The sequence below is a fragment of the Leishmania donovani genome, chromosome 24, assembly GCF_000227135.1.
Source record: "Leishmania donovani BPK282A1 complete genome, chromosome 24".
Taxonomy (NCBI): Eukaryota; Euglenozoa; class Kinetoplastea; order Trypanosomatida; family Trypanosomatidae; genus Leishmania; species Leishmania donovani.
The window spans coordinates 660,082-675,688 of NC_018251.1; the positions used below are offsets into that span (position 1 = coordinate 660,082).

At 61.1% G+C, this 15,607-nt stretch overlaps 7 protein-coding genes across 7 annotated transcripts in view; all 7 read right to left on the bottom strand.

Moving 5' to 3' along the window:
• The window catches only part of LDBPK_241720 (hypothetical protein, conserved), a gene marked incomplete at both ends in the record, with an annotated part of 1,608 nt that extends 281 nt beyond the window's left edge, over positions 1 to 1,327 (bottom strand). Inside the window, one exon of the mRNA XM_003861214.1 lies at positions 1 to 1,327. This exon is cut by the window's left edge and continues 281 nt beyond it. Coding sequence (XP_003861262.1) covers positions 1 to 1,327 — 1,327 coding nt within the window.
• Positions 1,328 to 2,106: 779 nt separating this feature from the next.
• On the bottom strand, positions 2,107 to 3,666 carry LDBPK_241730 (hypothetical protein, conserved; the record flags this gene model as incomplete). Its single annotated transcript, XM_003861215.1, has 1 exon — positions 2,107 to 3,666. The coding sequence occupies one exon, from the start codon at positions 3,664 to 3,666 to the stop codon at positions 2,107 to 2,109; it is 1,560 nt and encodes a 519-aa protein (XP_003861263.1).
• Positions 3,667 to 4,331: 665 nt separating this feature from the next.
• LDBPK_241740 (hypothetical protein, conserved) lies at positions 4,332 to 5,156 on the bottom strand (the record flags this gene model as incomplete). Its single annotated transcript, XM_003861216.1, has 1 exon — positions 4,332 to 5,156. One exon carries the CDS (start codon positions 5,154 to 5,156, stop codon positions 4,332 to 4,334), a length of 825 nt encoding a protein of 274 aa, XP_003861264.1.
• A 587-nt stretch (positions 5,157 to 5,743) lies between these two features.
• LDBPK_241750 (hypothetical protein, conserved) lies at positions 5,744 to 7,078 on the bottom strand (the record flags this gene model as incomplete). Its single annotated transcript, XM_003861217.1, has 1 exon — positions 5,744 to 7,078. The coding sequence occupies one exon, from the start codon at positions 7,076 to 7,078 to the stop codon at positions 5,744 to 5,746; it is 1,335 nt and encodes a 444-aa protein (XP_003861265.1).
• Positions 7,079 to 8,317: 1,239 nt separating this feature from the next.
• LDBPK_241760 (hypothetical protein, conserved) lies at positions 8,318 to 9,457 on the bottom strand (the record flags this gene model as incomplete). The annotated part of the gene is made up of 1 exon (XM_003861218.1): positions 8,318 to 9,457. One exon carries the CDS (start codon positions 9,455 to 9,457, stop codon positions 8,318 to 8,320), a length of 1,140 nt encoding a protein of 379 aa, XP_003861266.1.
• Positions 9,458 to 10,268: 811 nt separating this feature from the next.
• On the bottom strand, positions 10,269 to 11,678 carry LDBPK_241770 (hypothetical protein, conserved; the record flags this gene model as incomplete). The annotated part of the gene is made up of 1 exon (XM_003861219.1): positions 10,269 to 11,678. One exon carries the CDS (start codon positions 11,676 to 11,678, stop codon positions 10,269 to 10,271), a length of 1,410 nt encoding a protein of 469 aa, XP_003861267.1.
• Positions 11,679 to 13,277: 1,599 nt separating this feature from the next.
• On the bottom strand, positions 13,278 to 13,856 carry LDBPK_241780 (ubiquitin-conjugating enzyme e2, putative; the record flags this gene model as incomplete). Its single annotated transcript, XM_003861220.1, has 1 exon — positions 13,278 to 13,856. The coding sequence occupies one exon, from the start codon at positions 13,854 to 13,856 to the stop codon at positions 13,278 to 13,280; it is 579 nt and encodes a 192-aa protein (XP_003861268.1).
• Positions 13,857 to 15,607: the final 1,751 nt, after the last annotated feature.

Consider the following 15,607-nt stretch of genomic DNA (forward strand, 5'->3'; position numbering starts at 1 on the left):
TCCCCAACGGTATTGCACCCTTGCTTGAGCTCGTCGCAGAGGCGGCAGTGGACGCATGGTGGCTTGCCGACATGTCATGCCGATAGCGCAGGCAATCGGCCAGCGCGGTGTGAAAGAAATTCTCCAGCTCACTGCGCTCGGCCACCACGCGGGCGGTGAGCTGGCGCATGCGCTGCAGCTCTGCGCGGTGCGACTGCAACGACGTGCGCGTCGACTTCAGCTCCGCCTCCAGCGCGTCGATGCGACTCTGATAGTTCTCCTGCAGCTCCGCCCGCACCACTTGCTGCTGCGCCGTCAGCTCTCCCACCCGCTCCTCCAGCTCGTAGATTTTGAGATCCGCCTTCTCCTTCTGCCGTCTGCGCGCCAATGCGTGGTGCGCCAACTCCTTGTGCGCCTGCTGCTGCACTGCCGCGTGGCGCCGCACTTGCACCCGCTCGGCGTCGATGTCGGTCGTGAGCTGCATCAGATTGTGGATGTCGTGCGTCATCGACGCCTTCTCCTCTTCCAACCGCCGCGTCCGCTCCAGCACGCTCTGGAAGCGCTCCTCCAGCGCCCTGGCCGCCCGCGCCTCCACCAGCTCGTCAAACTCGGCCCGCATCGTCTTTTCCAGCGCGATGAGCTTCAGCTTGCGGTCCACCGTCTGGAAGTGCAAGGCTGCTACCTCCTTCTCGTGCTCCACGACTAGGTCCTCCAGCTGCTTCTGCAGCTGTTGCAGCTCCACCGTGTGCTCCTGTCGTTGCTGGACATAGCGGGAGGCTTGGCGAAGGTCATCGTGCAGCTTCGTGGTGACGGATGCGTAGCGCGCGAGCTCGACATCACGCTCGCGCAGCATCTCACCGTACTTCGACTGCAGCTCCTCCTCCGCGCGGCGGTGGTCGTCTAGCAGCTGCGTGATGCCCGTTTTGTACGTCTGCGCCTCCGTCTCTAACTCTCTCAGCTTGCTTTCCAGAAACTGCACTACCTGCACCGAGTCCACCTCTTGCTGCCGCAGAGCAGCGCGCAGCATTGCGTTCTCGTCGGCCTTCTCCTTGTACTGGTTGTAGTAGGCGTCCGCGGCAGCCTTTGTGGAGGCCAAGTCGGTGCCGACAAGCGAGGCGAGGAACGCCTCATCGCTCGTGCCGGAGCGACTCTTGCGCAGGGTGCCGGGGCGCCCAGAAACCGGCTTCGACCCCGCCTCGTAGCCGCCGACAATGTTGACACGGCTGCTGTTGCCGGGCGGGGCGAGGGCGCTGACGCTATCGCGCGGGCGCTGCCCAGGAACGGCGGAGACCGTCATCGACTTGCGTAGCGACGGCAGCACCGCCACCGTGTTCGGGCCGCCACTCATATACGCTGTGTTGGGCTAAGGGTATGTGCCTGCTCTGTCGAGTTTACATGCAGGGCAAGCGCGACCGCGCACAGATGCCGTCGTTCCCTCGCTATCTTCGCTTGCGCACACGACGTGCACGCCGTACGTGAGGGCGGCCGATGATGGGCGAATGAGTGGTGGTTGGTGGTGTCGTGAACCCAACGTAGCCCAAAGGGGACACAAAGAGAGGAGGAAGAGAGGAAAGAGTGCAGCAGAGTGTAGAGCCAAACACAAGTTGAATCAACGGCGACGGTGAGCCATGCTACCCCCATCCTTTCCCTGCCTCCCAGCCTTCCTCCGCTGCTGCGCTCCAAGGAGGAGGCTTGCGAGTGTGGGAGATGCTTGCACGAATGGCAGTGCCTGAACGCGGCTTGCAGAGGGGAGGTGCACGCTGGATCGTGTATGTTTCCGTTACAGCACGCATGCATGATTGAGTAGCGTGTGATCAATACTAACGAGTGTCACTGCATCTGTGAAAGGGCGCGAGTGTGTGTGTGTGTGTGTGTGTGTGTATGTGTGTGGCGGCGCAGGCCAACCGTCACCACCACCGCTTCCTTCTCTTGAGGCCAGCACACGACTTGGAGAGGGGCACGCATACATAAACGCCAGGTACGTGCACAGCCGGCAGACGTGTGATGACGGAGGTGGAGGCTGAAAGATGAGAGGCGCGTACTCGATGCCATCACGCTGGGACGGGGTTTGGTGTGTTTCTCCTTGTGTGAATATTTTTGCTCTGCAACTCCCGCTTGCACAGCCGTCTAGAGGGGACTTGCCTCCGCCTCGTCGGTTTCCGCGTGGTGATCACTCTCATCGTCATCGTCATCTGTTACAGGTGGCGGTAACAAGTCGCCGACTGCTTCTCCTGAGAGCGCCACGAGCCGCGTGAAATGCGACGCTGCGCTGGGGCGGAACAGATGCATCAGCACCGACCCTGCCACACTCACGTTGAACGAGTCTACCATCGGGTTAGACAGTGGCAGCGTCACCAACTGGTAGGGCACACCCCACCTGCCGTTCAGGCCGCGCAGCCCCTGCGCCTCCGATCCGAGGATGACCATTGCGCCGAGCTGCTTCGTCGGAGCGGCGCAGAGGCCGTCACTGTGACCTGCCACCGCACCTCCACTGACCTGCGACGTGGCCGCTTCCTTGCTTTTGGCGTTATAGACATGGAAACGCTTCGCTACCTCAAAAGCAGACTCGACCTCCTGCGACGGCACCGCCAGAAACGGCATGAGGTGATGCTGCGCCGCGATGCTGGAGAGTAGCGACACGCACGCCTGCTCCGTCGTCTCCGTCTCGTAGATGCGCAGGGTCGGGCTCAGCGCGGTGCCATCGCTCGCGCGCAACACCTTCTCCTGCGTCGGGTCGGCGCAGCTGACGAGTACGGCAGCGTCGTAGCCCATATCTGCAGCGGCACGCAGCAAAGTCCCCACGTTGCTGGGGATGCGCAGCCCCACCAACACAAGCATGGCTCCCACAGCGTGGTGGCCGAAGGGGTCGTGCAGAGGGCGAGCTACCGGCGGTCCTGTCGCCGAGAGCTTCGCTGACAGCGATGATGACGTGTCGCCCGTGCTTGGCACCGCGGCCTCACTTTGAGCCGGCTCCGGTGGTGGAGCCAGCAGTGCTGTGGCATCTGTGACGCAGTTCACTGGCAGCGGGAACTCGGCAGCGTAGCCGTCGCTGTACTCGGCGCTCAACAGGTGCCGCCTTACCGCCACAGGCGAGCAACGCACAATCACCGTCGGCAGCTCCTCCTCGAGGCACCACGTCGGTACTCCGGAATCAGTGTTCGGCACATACACGACATTCGGTCGGATATTGTACGTGCGCCAGATGCGTCGGATCGCACTGGCACCTCCCACGACGCATGTGGCATTCGCCTTGCGAATATGCTTGCTGGAGCGCAGCACCTTTGTGGCCGTCCACAGCTGCTGGCCGTGCACTTCCTGCGTTGGCGTGATGGCATAGGTGTCCTGCACGTCCTCGAGGACCACCGGCTTGGAAAGCGCACGGAACCGCAGATGGGGCGGCAGTGATTTATAGGCAGCCGCCCGGTGAGGCTGCAGGTGCGGCGGCGACGTCTGAGCTCTGTGGGGGATGTCTGCGGCTGCAAGCTTGGCGTCCTCCAATGTCGAGGTGAAGGCGGCGACAACCTCGGCCTCCGCCACCGTCTCCGCATCTGCAGCTGTCTCTTGATTGCGTTGCCGTGGTGCCGGCGCGCTTGTGCGCCGTAGCCGAGTACCACCTCCAACGACTTTGCCGAACGCCGGCGGTCGCCGTGGCACATATCGCAGACAACAATGCGAGAGGGCGATCATGCCGGCCTCAGAGAGTCCGCAATGAAAGCCACACGGGTGTAATAGGAGGATGAGGAGAACAATGCAGCGGCTACTCCTTCACGCCACACAGTGGGGTGGGGGTATTGTGTGTGCTTGCGCGTGTGTGTGCATGCCATACACACGTTGACGGCAGAAGCAGTAGCACCAAGGAGAGGGAAGACAGAGAAAGAGAGACAACGAAGGGGTGAGAGTGGACGGTTGGCCGAGGGGGTGGGGTGGGTAGCATCACCGCGTTGAGACATCCCCACCTGTTCAGGGAGAGGGGGTGGTTATGTGTGGGGTGGGGGAGGGAGAGCGTTCTGCGTGGAGTGTCCGAAAGAGTTTCGCATCGCCTGCCAAAGAACAAACGCGGGTGCACCGTGGACACAAGAGAGGAAGAGGGAGAGTGACGAACATCGACAGTCGTAGTGTGATGAAGTGATGGGGAGGGCGTGAAGAGAAGCAACATGCAAACGGCGCTACCGCGCCTGCGTGCCGCACCCACAGAAAGCCTCCCGGGCCCACCTGAAGGAGCCGCTGCTTTGGTGCGCCGCAGTTGTGTATGGCCCAGCCGGTGCCTCTGTCGAGACCAAATGAGGGCGGGGCCCTTATCTATCAGCAGTCGAAAGGGCAACGAAACGAGTGCACGCGCACGCGATGGGGCTTTAGCGAAAGTTCGGGTGAGAGCGCATGCTGCGACTCCATCCACCGGTCGCCGTGCCGGCGCGAGAGAGTCGCACATCCTCCATGCCGTCGCTCTCGCGGTCGAGCGCCTCGCGCAGCTCACGCGGCAGCACGTCATGCGTGAAGTTGTCCCACTCGGACTCCTTTCCGGACTTGATGGCTTCCTGCCGCGCCTCGTCGCGGTTTCGGCGCCGCTGCATGCGCCGCTTGCGCTCCTGTCCTTGTTGAATCACCTTCTGCAACGTCAGGTCCTCGCGGAACTCGCGCTTCTCGCGGCTCTTGCGCGTCACGAGGTAGTCAGCACGGTGGTGCCACTGGATGAACGTCTCCTGCAAGAACTTCTCCGTTTTGCGCTGATCATGCGTGAGGAGCCAGCAGAAGTCTTCCTCAGCGCGGCGCTGCACGCGCTCCTTCAGCTCCCTGCTCCACGCAATATCGGACGAGCTGGTGCCACCCTCGGAGTGGTTGCGCAGTCCGCACCGCAGGCGCTCCTGATCATTCATGTAGTTCGCCAGCACCTCCGCCTCTTTCGTCGGTGGCAGTGAAAAGCTGAGCTCCGTGTAGAACCACTCCAGCGATGGGATGCACTTGACCTCCTCGGCGAGGGCCATCACCTGCCCGAGAAACAGGTACTGCGCGCTGTGATTGAGAAAGTCAAAACGCTTGCTTACGCGCAGCTCCTCTGTCTCTGGCAAGGTGCTGCTCGGAACAAGATACCAGCCAGCGGGTTTTGTCGTCCAGCACGACGGTGTAAGGGCGACGCTGCCGCTCGTGACGAGCCGCGACACGTGGGTAGACCGCAGCATGGATGGCCTCAACAAGGAAGAGGGGGTCAGGGGCGCACACGTGTGCCTCCCTGTGTGCGCGTGAGTGCCCCTATCGGACAGATGCTCTGCACAGGAACGGCAGTCAACGCACGCAAGATGTGTGGATTACCAGAGACGAGTGCGGATCACACAAGAGGATCAGTGCGACACAGAAAGGGAGCGGGATCCATGCTTCTGCGCGCGTGTGCATGGTCCAACGCGGTCGGGGAGAGAGGGAGAGAGGTGGCAGCTTTACGGACACCGCGAAAGCCCACGCCAATCAGAATGATGCACCGGCTCACAGCGCCTTGCCCGCGCGCGCCTAGACATACTTTTCTTTCGTTTTCCTTTCCTGTGCGATATCGATGTCAGCGTTAACACACACTCACAGGCAGGGAGAGCGCGAGCGCGACAAACAACACGCCAGGGCTGCACAGTGAAGCGGGTGAGACGGCGTCATCTCTGCTCATCGCTCCCTTTTTGGCTTGCCCCGCCCCTCCCTCCGCAGCGCATAAAAGGCCGATTCGTTGCGCGTTGGCGCCGTTGCCTGCCTTGCACTCGAAACTTACCCGGCCATCCACAGGCTCTCACTGCAGCGCCAGGCAATACGGACAGAGGCCGATCGTGTGGAGGACAAAGTCGTTGCAGGCGTTGCAGCGGTACGAGGCACATGCGCTGCACTGCCACACCTGCGCTCCATCCACCACCAAGGCTTCCATCGCTGATGAGCCGACGGGGCTGCTGACTCCGCCATTGCGTGTGTGCCCCATCATCTCTGCTATGAAGCTGGTCATGCAGAGACCGCACCGTATTGGCTGCTGCATCGTCGCCTTGACGCCGCCCTCCTGTACGGTGGCCGTTGCTGCAGAGCTCAGGTTGGCAGCCTTCGACGCTGGTGGCGATGCGTCCCGCATCACGCGGAGCACCTTTGCCGGTGGCACCAGAGAGTTGTGCAACACAAACGTGCTGTACAGCATCGGCGCGCTGCACAGCAGCAGGCGGCACATGGAGCAAGTTGTGGGGACAGTGAGTTGAATGAGGTGGCACTGAGGGCATCCCAAGTAGAAGGAGCGGGAGGAGGCAGCGGATGACGGTTCTGCGCTGTCGGATAATGGAGCCTCGAGATACACGGGGCATCCAATAGGTATAAGGTACGGTGCATCCGCGCCATCGCTGTCATCGTCTTTGACTTCGACACCTTCAACATCCTCCTCGCGACATCGCTTGACTCGCTGCTGGCGGCCATCTCGCTGGTGCCTCTTCTTTCGCGCCATCGCTGCCTGCGCGCGGTGGGCTGTCGACAGCTCGTCCATGATGTGCAGCAGGTGGTCGTAGTTGAGAGGGCAATACAGCGTCCCTCCTGTTTCGACGGTGCACACGTCGAATACATGTACAGCACCGACGAGAGAAACGACACTGATGCGGATGGACAAGGCGGCCATGATGTTCACGACGGCGAAGACATCCGTGGGGTCAATCAGCGTGACAGAGGCTGTCAACACAATGACGTTGAGCTGCGTCGCGGACCCTTTCCACGCTGCACGCGGGTTGCGAGCGGCAAACGATGATGACTTCTTGGCCGTCGCTGCCGCCAGGGCCGCTACCTCGCGCATGTCCACCAGCTCCGACATGGCCATCCGTAGCCCGTTCTCCATTGACGTGCTGCCAGAGCCGCCGTGCAGGAAGACGTCGCGCTCCAGCACGTCGACGATCTCGTTGCGGTTCGTCGTGCACGGCAGAAGGCGGTGGCTAATCCCATCTCGCATCACTACCACGCCAAGAGACGCGAGTGGCGTAGAGTCGAGATACCGCTCCACCAACCGCAGCAATGGTGGCCTCATAGCAAGTAAATAGTTGGGCAGGTAGTCTGAGCTACTGTTCATGGCATCGCTGCCGTCGAGGAGAAGGACAGTGCGCAGCATTGTGCCGGAGGAGAAACAGTGAGAGGGGAAGCAAGGGGTCGGGGGACCATGACGGTGGTTTCGTGCCCCGTCTTGCTGCGATTATGAAGGGTAAGGAGTGTGGGAGGGGGCAAAGCAGATCGAAGAAGCGGCGCGTGCATGCACACTGTTTGTGTGCCTTCGTGCAATCGACGTGCCTGTCCCTTGTCTCGCACGGGCGCATGCGCCGCCTCGTTCTCTACATGTGAGGGCGTATGTGCGTGTGCATGTTCGTGAGCCGCATCCATCACACGACATGCCGCACAAAAGGCAGTTGCAAGGCGAAACAACGACAATGATACGGGGATGTTCAAGAGGCCGAAGGTGTTGCACTGACTGAAGGCCGTAGCAAGGTCCTCGGCGGATGATCGAGGAGGATGAGAGACGGGCAGAAGGAGGAGGGAGAGAGGTGCAGCGATCATGACCACGCCCTCTGTCTGTATCGACTGGACGCGAGGGGAAGTCTCACTGAACCAGGTCACACGCTTGCGTGTGCGCTCTTGTCGAACCAGCCTCCCGTCCCTCTCCGCGCCTCGATACACGTCCCTCGTGCGTTGGAGGCGCGCATACGCTTGTGGCGATTCACTCCTCTCCCCCGCCGCTGCCGCCGCACAGCCATACACAGACGCACACACAGAGGGAAGCGAATTCGAGAGACTCTGTACAGACGTACTCTCCTGAGACGGAGAATGCAATTCGAGGACGATGAACAGCAGCCGCACGGCAACGGCAAGCACACAAACACACAACCGTATATGCATACATACAGATGCGCAGGTACGAGTCTCCACCGCTGCTCGCCATCTCTCACTACACTTCCTTTCTCCCTCCACACGGCCCCCACCCAATTCTACTTTGCTTCAAACTTGCAGGCAGTGAGAAGGGGTGGGTGGCGAGGGGCAGAAGTGCGCGCGAAAAACAGAAAATGGCTCGGATAGCCTGCATGCACGATTGTGTATTAGAGGACACTCCGTGGCAGCTGTGGCTGCCCAAGCAGCACAGCGCTGTGTGGCACATATCTCCTCCCTGACTCTCTCCCTCTCCCGCCTCACAGGAATGGGAGGGGTGGGGTGGGGCAGGTAAGAGGAAGGCGAACATCAAGATCATCTCGGTCAAACCACCACCAGCCCCCTCCGCTTTCCTTCACCTTTTCCTCTCCATCAGACAACGCGACTCACACCCCGAGCCGATCTCATCATTCTTTGTCCTTGTGAGGCACACCTACTCGCGCCGCTGGCACTTAGCGCACATGCAGCGGAAGCCGCGCCGCTCCAGCTCTGCAGTGCGCTCTGCGTAAGGCAGATCCTTCAGGTGCGGGTAGTAGTTGATAACGAGCTCCTCGCCACGCGCGACGTCGCGTGTAGTGATCATGGCCCTGGTTTGCCCATCCTCAGCGACGTTCGCCGCGCAGGAGTGGTTCAGCATCGATCGGGGCAGGTTGAGCTCCACAGTGCCGTCGCGGTGGAAGCAGTTCGCTGTAATGCGCGCCAAGACGCCTATCATCTCCTCGTACGGCACAATCGTAGCGATGTGCAACGCGCGTGTGAGGCGCTCATACAGGTGCAGCATTGATCTGGCCAGCACCTGTGGGCTGAATGTAAGGCGACCCGACAAGATGCGGACCTGTCCCATGGCCGACGGCACCACGTGCTTCTGCATGCCCGTGGACAGGACGCGCAGCATGAGGAGCTGCGCTGCGGCGGCATTGCGCTCCGCAACTGCACCAGCCTTCTGCGCCTCCGTCATCTGCGCAAAGACATCGAGCTCAATGCTCTGATAGTCCTTGTTACGGCACACCGCAGCGTGATAGTGTGCCATGGCCTCCTGTCGGCAGTCGCGGCTGCAGTACTCCTCGTGGCAGCTGTCATTCGTGCATGCGAAGCTGCGCTCTGGCAAGCTGGTGCCACAGTACGAGCACAACCCTTCTTCCGTTGGGTACAGAAGCCATGGGTTTGTTGGCTGCACAGCGACGCTGTTGCGAGGCATGTTCTCCGTCGCCCGCACCCCGCGCCCGACGTGCTCGTTGATAGCCTCGATAGCACAAGACTTGGACAGCATCGGCTTGACAAAGATGTGCAGATGGGAGTCGGTGGAGGGGTACACACCGGTCTGCGTTGCCGGGAACGACTCGAGTGCCTTGCTGCAGCGACGTTGGTGCTCGCCGGAGAGCCTCAGCACCGACGCGGCCGTATTGTAGTCGGCCAGCGCGAAGTACGGCTGGCCCAGTGCATAGTAGGCGTTCCCGCGGTAGAGGAACGCCTCGGGTGGCGTCTGCGGTCCCAGCGTGTTGATAACGTGGTTGCAGTGCCGCTTCAGCTCCGCCGCGCCGTGCCACGCCGCCTTGATGGCATTGACGCTCATTCGGCCTTCCCGCTTGTGAAGCTTTTATTTCGTTAGTCAAAGTGCGTGCGCGCAGAATCACGAGCACGATGATGGATGGGAAGGCACGCAGCCGGTGTGGCTGCTGAAGAGGAGCGCTGAGAAGGGGGGGGGACAGATGTCGCCGCGTCTCGTCCGCCATCACTTCGCTTCCACCACAAAAAAGAAAAGAGGGGGAGACGAGGAGCACGCGGTAGAGAGTCGCACATACATACGTGAAGAGAGAGGACAACCACCGCGCCACATGGCGAGCACGCAGGTATGTGTAGCAACAACAACAACAAAACACGACTGCAGCATCCACCGCATCTGGTCGTGTGGCGATGAGCGCCGCCAGCACACTGTGCAACGCACATGTTTCAGTGCGACACCTCTTCGCCTCGCTTCTCTCTGACTTTGCAAGCGGCGCTCATCTCGCACGGGGGCGAGAGTCATTCGACAGGTCGGGGCGGGGGAGGCCGCGATAGGACGTGAAGAACAGGACATGATGTACACGCAGGCTCACAAAGTGCCCGTTTACGAGTCGGTCTTTTCCGTCTCCGTCCACACAACAGAACCACACACCCTGTGAAGGACTTGCGCGCCGTCGCTTCCCAACATCCACACGCGCTTGACAAGTGCCGCAGTGCACACGCGAGCCCACGAAAGTGCGCCTTCGATGGCGGGAGCGGCCTGGCCCAAACTGAGCACAGAGGGATACAGTAAAAAAAATGCGATAAATGCCGCACCACCTTTCGTGAGGTGCGCGGTGAGCCGACCCCTCCTTTTCCATCACACACTCCCCCCCTCTCTCTTACCACCAGACGTACGTGGAACTAGTGTACTTGCTCCGAACCTGCTCCGCCCACTCTCGCTGGCGAGCCAACAGGGCCTCGTAACGACGCAGTTGCCGGTTGTTTGCGTCCAGCCGCGCCGTGTTCAGAGCCACAAGCTGTTGGACGCTCAGGCCCACCATCAGCCCCAGAGCCCCACCGACGGCGAGCCCTGACGCCGCCATGCGCATTGCCAACCCCGTGTCGTTTAACACCCACCACGGCAGCACACCCACCATGGCTCCAGAGAAGGAGAGACCCATCACGTAGTTCGATGTGGAGCGGCACTGCGCATCGTGCGGCGGCAGCGTGTACGACTTGATCCACCGCATCAGTCGGTCGCCGACGCAGAAGGCGCACGCGAAGATGGCCGTGTTACCACCCCACTTCACGACACTGGCGAAGACAGACATGTTTAGGATCGACAGCACGCCGACCCCCGACGCCTTCAGGAACTGCACATCCACGTTCATCGCCTGCACGGCCTTTGCGGTGCCGTGGGCGAGACCGATGGCGATGCCGCACTTCGTGCTGAACCACACCACAGACGGTGCCGAGTCGAGGAATGGGTCGAGGCCGTAGTAGTCAACGCGAGGCCGGTACTCGTTCGCCACTCTTGCGAGGGGCCGACCTGTCTCAATAGACTCCAGCAACGCCAACCACGGCGCTGTCAGCACCCCACCCGTGTGCCGCACGCCATTTCCGCCGTGCTCGCTCCGGCGCTGCTGTGGCACGTTTGCCAAGAGCTCAGTAGTTCCGTTTCGGGGCAGCGTGCCGATTGGATGTGGCGACGACGACGCACCACAGTCCTCCTCCCCTTGCGCCACTTCGTCATTTGAGGCTCCCGGCGCTGTGGATGCGCGCAGCCGCCGCGCCTCGTCCTCTAGGCGGTGGCGGGACTCGACTTGGCTCCTCGCCGCCGCCTCGTCGAGTTGGGGAGAGAGGCCAAAGTACCGTCGTGCGCGGTTTATGAAGCCGACCAGGTCGTTGTCTTGCTCATATCGACGCTGCCGCTTCACCTCTTGAATGGCCTCCGCCACCTCGAGCTCTTTTTTGTACACCGTAGACCAGTACCCAGGCGCGTTGCGCTCCACAGACGTCAGCGGCGAGCCATCGATGGCCGTGTTCTTGTCTTCCAGCCACGCCGGCGGGCGGGTGTGCAGGTCGGGACCTCGGATCATGGTGGACGAGTAGCTCGGCCGGTGGTGCTCATCGACGAGGTACTCGTAGATGGAGCGTACAAAGCCGCTCACGGTGCCGTCGCGGTACACCTCGCCGCCACCGGGGCTGGTGTATGGGATGCCATGCTCGCGCACCTTGTCGCGGCCAGTGATGCCCGATTGCTCGAAGGCCACCGGGTCATCCTTGACAGAGCCGTTCGCCGGCGGCATCGTGAACGGTGCGCGAGCAGATCACTAGAGCTGCCCACCGACTCAGAAAGAGCAAGGGCAGGTGGGTGGGTTGGTCGGAGGAGGGAAGAGATGAGGCACGTGTACGCTTGTGGGCGCTGCAAGGGAAAGAAAGTGAGCGACAGAGCTGTTAGTGCCACAACCAACAATACACAGAGTAGTACCGAACAGAAAAGAAAAATGAACGAGGGAGGGGGAGAAGCCGTGTCCTGCCCTGTGCAGCAGCACGCTTGATGGACCCACTCGCGATGGCTCGCGTGCGCTTGCCTATCAGCACCGTCTCTTGCCGATGCGTGTCGCCTCTAGAACACTCCGTCACGAACCAAACACATGCATGGACGAGGGATAGGAGTGGTTACACCCCGCTAAGCCCATCGAGGACGGACTACTGCCATGTGACGCCACGCCAGTGAGCGAGGAGAGGAAGTAAGAACAAAAAAGGAGAGAGGAAGAGGGAGGCTGGTATATACGCGTGCTTGCATACGAGGAACATCGTCACGGCACGCAGGTACCGGTGATAGGGAGGAGGGTCCTGTGGTGTGGCACGGTATGTATCTGTGCCATCCACCGTCGTCCACCTCGACACTCTTCTGCATCATGCCTGTCCACCTCTCCCTCACGTCCCTGCAGTTCTCTGCGCCTCAGCGGGGGTAAGGGGAGGGTGCGTTGGTGAGTCGAGGGAGGGCAGTGCGGCCACGCTCAGAGCGGTGCCGGCCGCGAGCCTTCCGCCTCGCCTTTACCTTTCTTTTTTTGCATTTCCTCTTGATTGCAGTTCGGCTGACAGTCGCGTCGCGCACCCCACGCGGGGACGAGGGAGGAGGGGGGGGGGCGGTACAAGAACAGCTGCAGCAAAGCACGATGAACTGCGGACACGTAACAGACAGAGTGAGGGGGGGTCTGGTAGAGCAGCACCAAGACAGCAAACCGCCGCGTGAGACCTTGTCCCTTTACCCCACAAAGAGGGTCCCGGACATGACTCGAGCAGAGGCCAATCGACACGCGCGTGCACGCCACACAGCGCTGGCGTTCAAAAGACGTCGGCACGCAGCAGAGGTGGCACCGCCGTAGTCGCTGCTGCCTACGCGAACAGAGCAGAAAGAGCCACGGCAAGAGGGGAGCGGCGGTCGAACAATGACTGCGCCCAACGAAGAAAAGGGCGGAGGGAGGGAGGGGTGGAGTGGGTGCACCCGCTGCCGGCTGGTCGGAGGCGGAGGTGGGAGACCGCGACGAGAAAGCGAACTGGCGACGGCAAAGAGGACACCCTTTCCCACACCAGTAAGGAAGAAGGCAACATGTGATACTCGCTGCGCCGACTCCCCCTTTTCTCTCTCAAACTCTCTCTGCTACGCCCCCATTTCCTAACACGCATGTTTGTGCGCGCATGCGTGCGCGTGCTTAGCGAAGGTTCAAATCGCTGCTTCGCAGCGTGCGAGAAAGATGTACACCACCGCGCATGACCCACCATATAAAATAGCAGTCCTCCGATCTCTGCCCCGCATAACACATCTACATGACACTGCGAAGGCCCGCCAAGTCGTGCGGTTGAGCGCGTGAAGGCGGAAGGGGAAGGGATGATCCTGCCTAGATAATGTAGTTGCCGCCCATCCACCGCTTCGCGATCAGCTCAAAACGACTCGGCTCGTCTTTCAGAATCTGCGCCGCTGTCTTCGCCACGCCTGGGAGCGGGTCATCGTAGTTCGGTAGCGCAAACAGCATCTCAATCGCGACCACCATGTCCTTGATGGTGCACGTCGGCCGCCACTCGGTCTGAATCCCGAGACACACACCCCAGTCCTCCTTGCCGTCGTCGCCCTCGATGTTGGGGTGGAAGATGCGGCGCGGCCCGGTGTATCGCACCTTCGGGCCGCAGTAGGGGAAGTCGTTGGAGAAAACAAGGCGGAAGTTGAACGTGCCACCTTGCCAGATGCCACGCACTGGCGTGTAGGCGACGTGCACCACATACCAGTCCATCGAGTCCATCTTCACTTCGCTCATGACCCCGTCCAGCTTCTGCATGTCTGTGCGAATGCGTCCCTGCGCGGCGCTGAAGGAGTTCACGGAGGCGGCGGTGGTGTTGGCGCTTGTGGACGGCGCCGTTTCACCGCATTGCTGCGCCTCGAGGAGCTGCTTGCGCTCACGCGTCAGACGGGCTAAGCTCATGGTGCAGTGAGTGCTGCCGTGCAGGCTCTTTCCGCAGAGATGTAATTACCCCCAAGAAGGGTGGCGAACACACCGGGGGAGAGGAAGGGGGTGGGGGCGAGGCGGAGGAGCCAAACGAAAGACGAAGATGCTGAGAAACGTGCGTGTGTGTGTGCGCACTTGTGATGAGGTAGTGGGGGGTGGGGGGAGGGGAGAGAGGAAGCCAGCGGTGGCGATGGAACATAGGCTTGAGTGACTGTACTAGGATATGCATCGCTTTTTCTCTCTCTCCGTATTTGTCCTTACGCGCAGGGGTGCGGGGGGCACAACCCCGAAGAGAGGTGCTAGGATGTATGTGGGGAGTGTAGTGGTGGTGGTAAGGGGAGGGGCACAGCAAAGGGTGCCCACCTCCGAAATGAAAGAAACACTAAAGAGACCGTCGCAAACTCGCGGTGGCGTGAGCGTGGACATGTGTGCCATACAGCGGTAAAGTGGGAATAAAAGTAACGAAGACAGCAGGGGAAGGAGATGCAAGCCCCACGCGGAGATCGGCGATAGGGTGTTTGGTCATGCGTGTGCAGAGAAGACGAGCAGTGAACTCACATCCGTCAGCCACCACTGATCTTCTGCCGGTCGCTGGGGGATTGCCGGCGCACGCACACACGCACCCACGTCGGTGCGTGCACTGCAGCCCAGTGACGCGATCAAGGGTCGGGTGGAAAGCAAAGGCCCACACCACCACTGCTACAGCGACAGCGGCGTTTCTCGTTTGGAGCTGTTGCCCTGTTGCTTTCTGGCACAGCCTTCGCCACAATAAACAAAAAATGCATCGGCACCGATTCGAAGACACAATGTACAGATCTGGAAAGAAGTGAGCGAAGAGAGAAATGGTACAATCAAGTTGGTACAGATGGATCACTCGTGGGAGTATCCGAGGGGGTAGGGGAGGGGTGGGTGGGCTGCGCGGCATTCGCGATTTCCGTCTCGGCATGTGCCCACTTTTCTGCCACACAACATGAGCTCCAACGCCGCGCTACCCCACCTCCCTCATCCCCCACCGGCCCTGCCACAGGTCCCCATCGCGTGGTGCGAAGCGGCCGTAGACACACGCGCTACAGCAATGCACCGACTCGATCATCGGAGCGCAGCCCCAGGCTCAAACTATACCCGCCACCCCGCCGCCTCACAGCCGCTTCCCCATCATGCCGCTCGCCACCTGGCGCATCGCTTGGGATGGCCCAGGCTCACCCACCAGCGGGCAGCGAGGGCCGGCTGAGATGCGGTCGAGTCGTGCTGACACTCCGACCATCATGTGAATGCTTCAAGCGTGTTCACTGTCGCACGTCGCTCCGATGCCACACCATGAAGGACCCAACCGCTGGCATCCGCAGTAATACATCGCACTGACCCCGCCCTCATCCCAACGTCGTACGCACCTGACCCTGCCACCCACCAGAAGCGGTTCGACATTGGAAGGGACAGGTAGGGGAGGGGTGGGGGTGGGAGGTTATATGGTAAACTGAAGAAAGAAAAGGAGAAAAGGTGACTGTGATAGTTGGCTTCCACCACGCTCATAAGTGCGTGTGTGTATGTGTGCGCGCGCGTGCATCCATGCGTGTATGGGTACTCTGGTGGGACGCAGTGACGGCGGTGGCGGTGGCGGTCGACATTGCCTTCACGCCATCGTGTAAGAGCCCCGGTGGGAGAGGGCAGGCAGGGGACGGAAGGGCAACAACAACACACTGTGAGGTCTGACAGAAGGGAGGGAGACG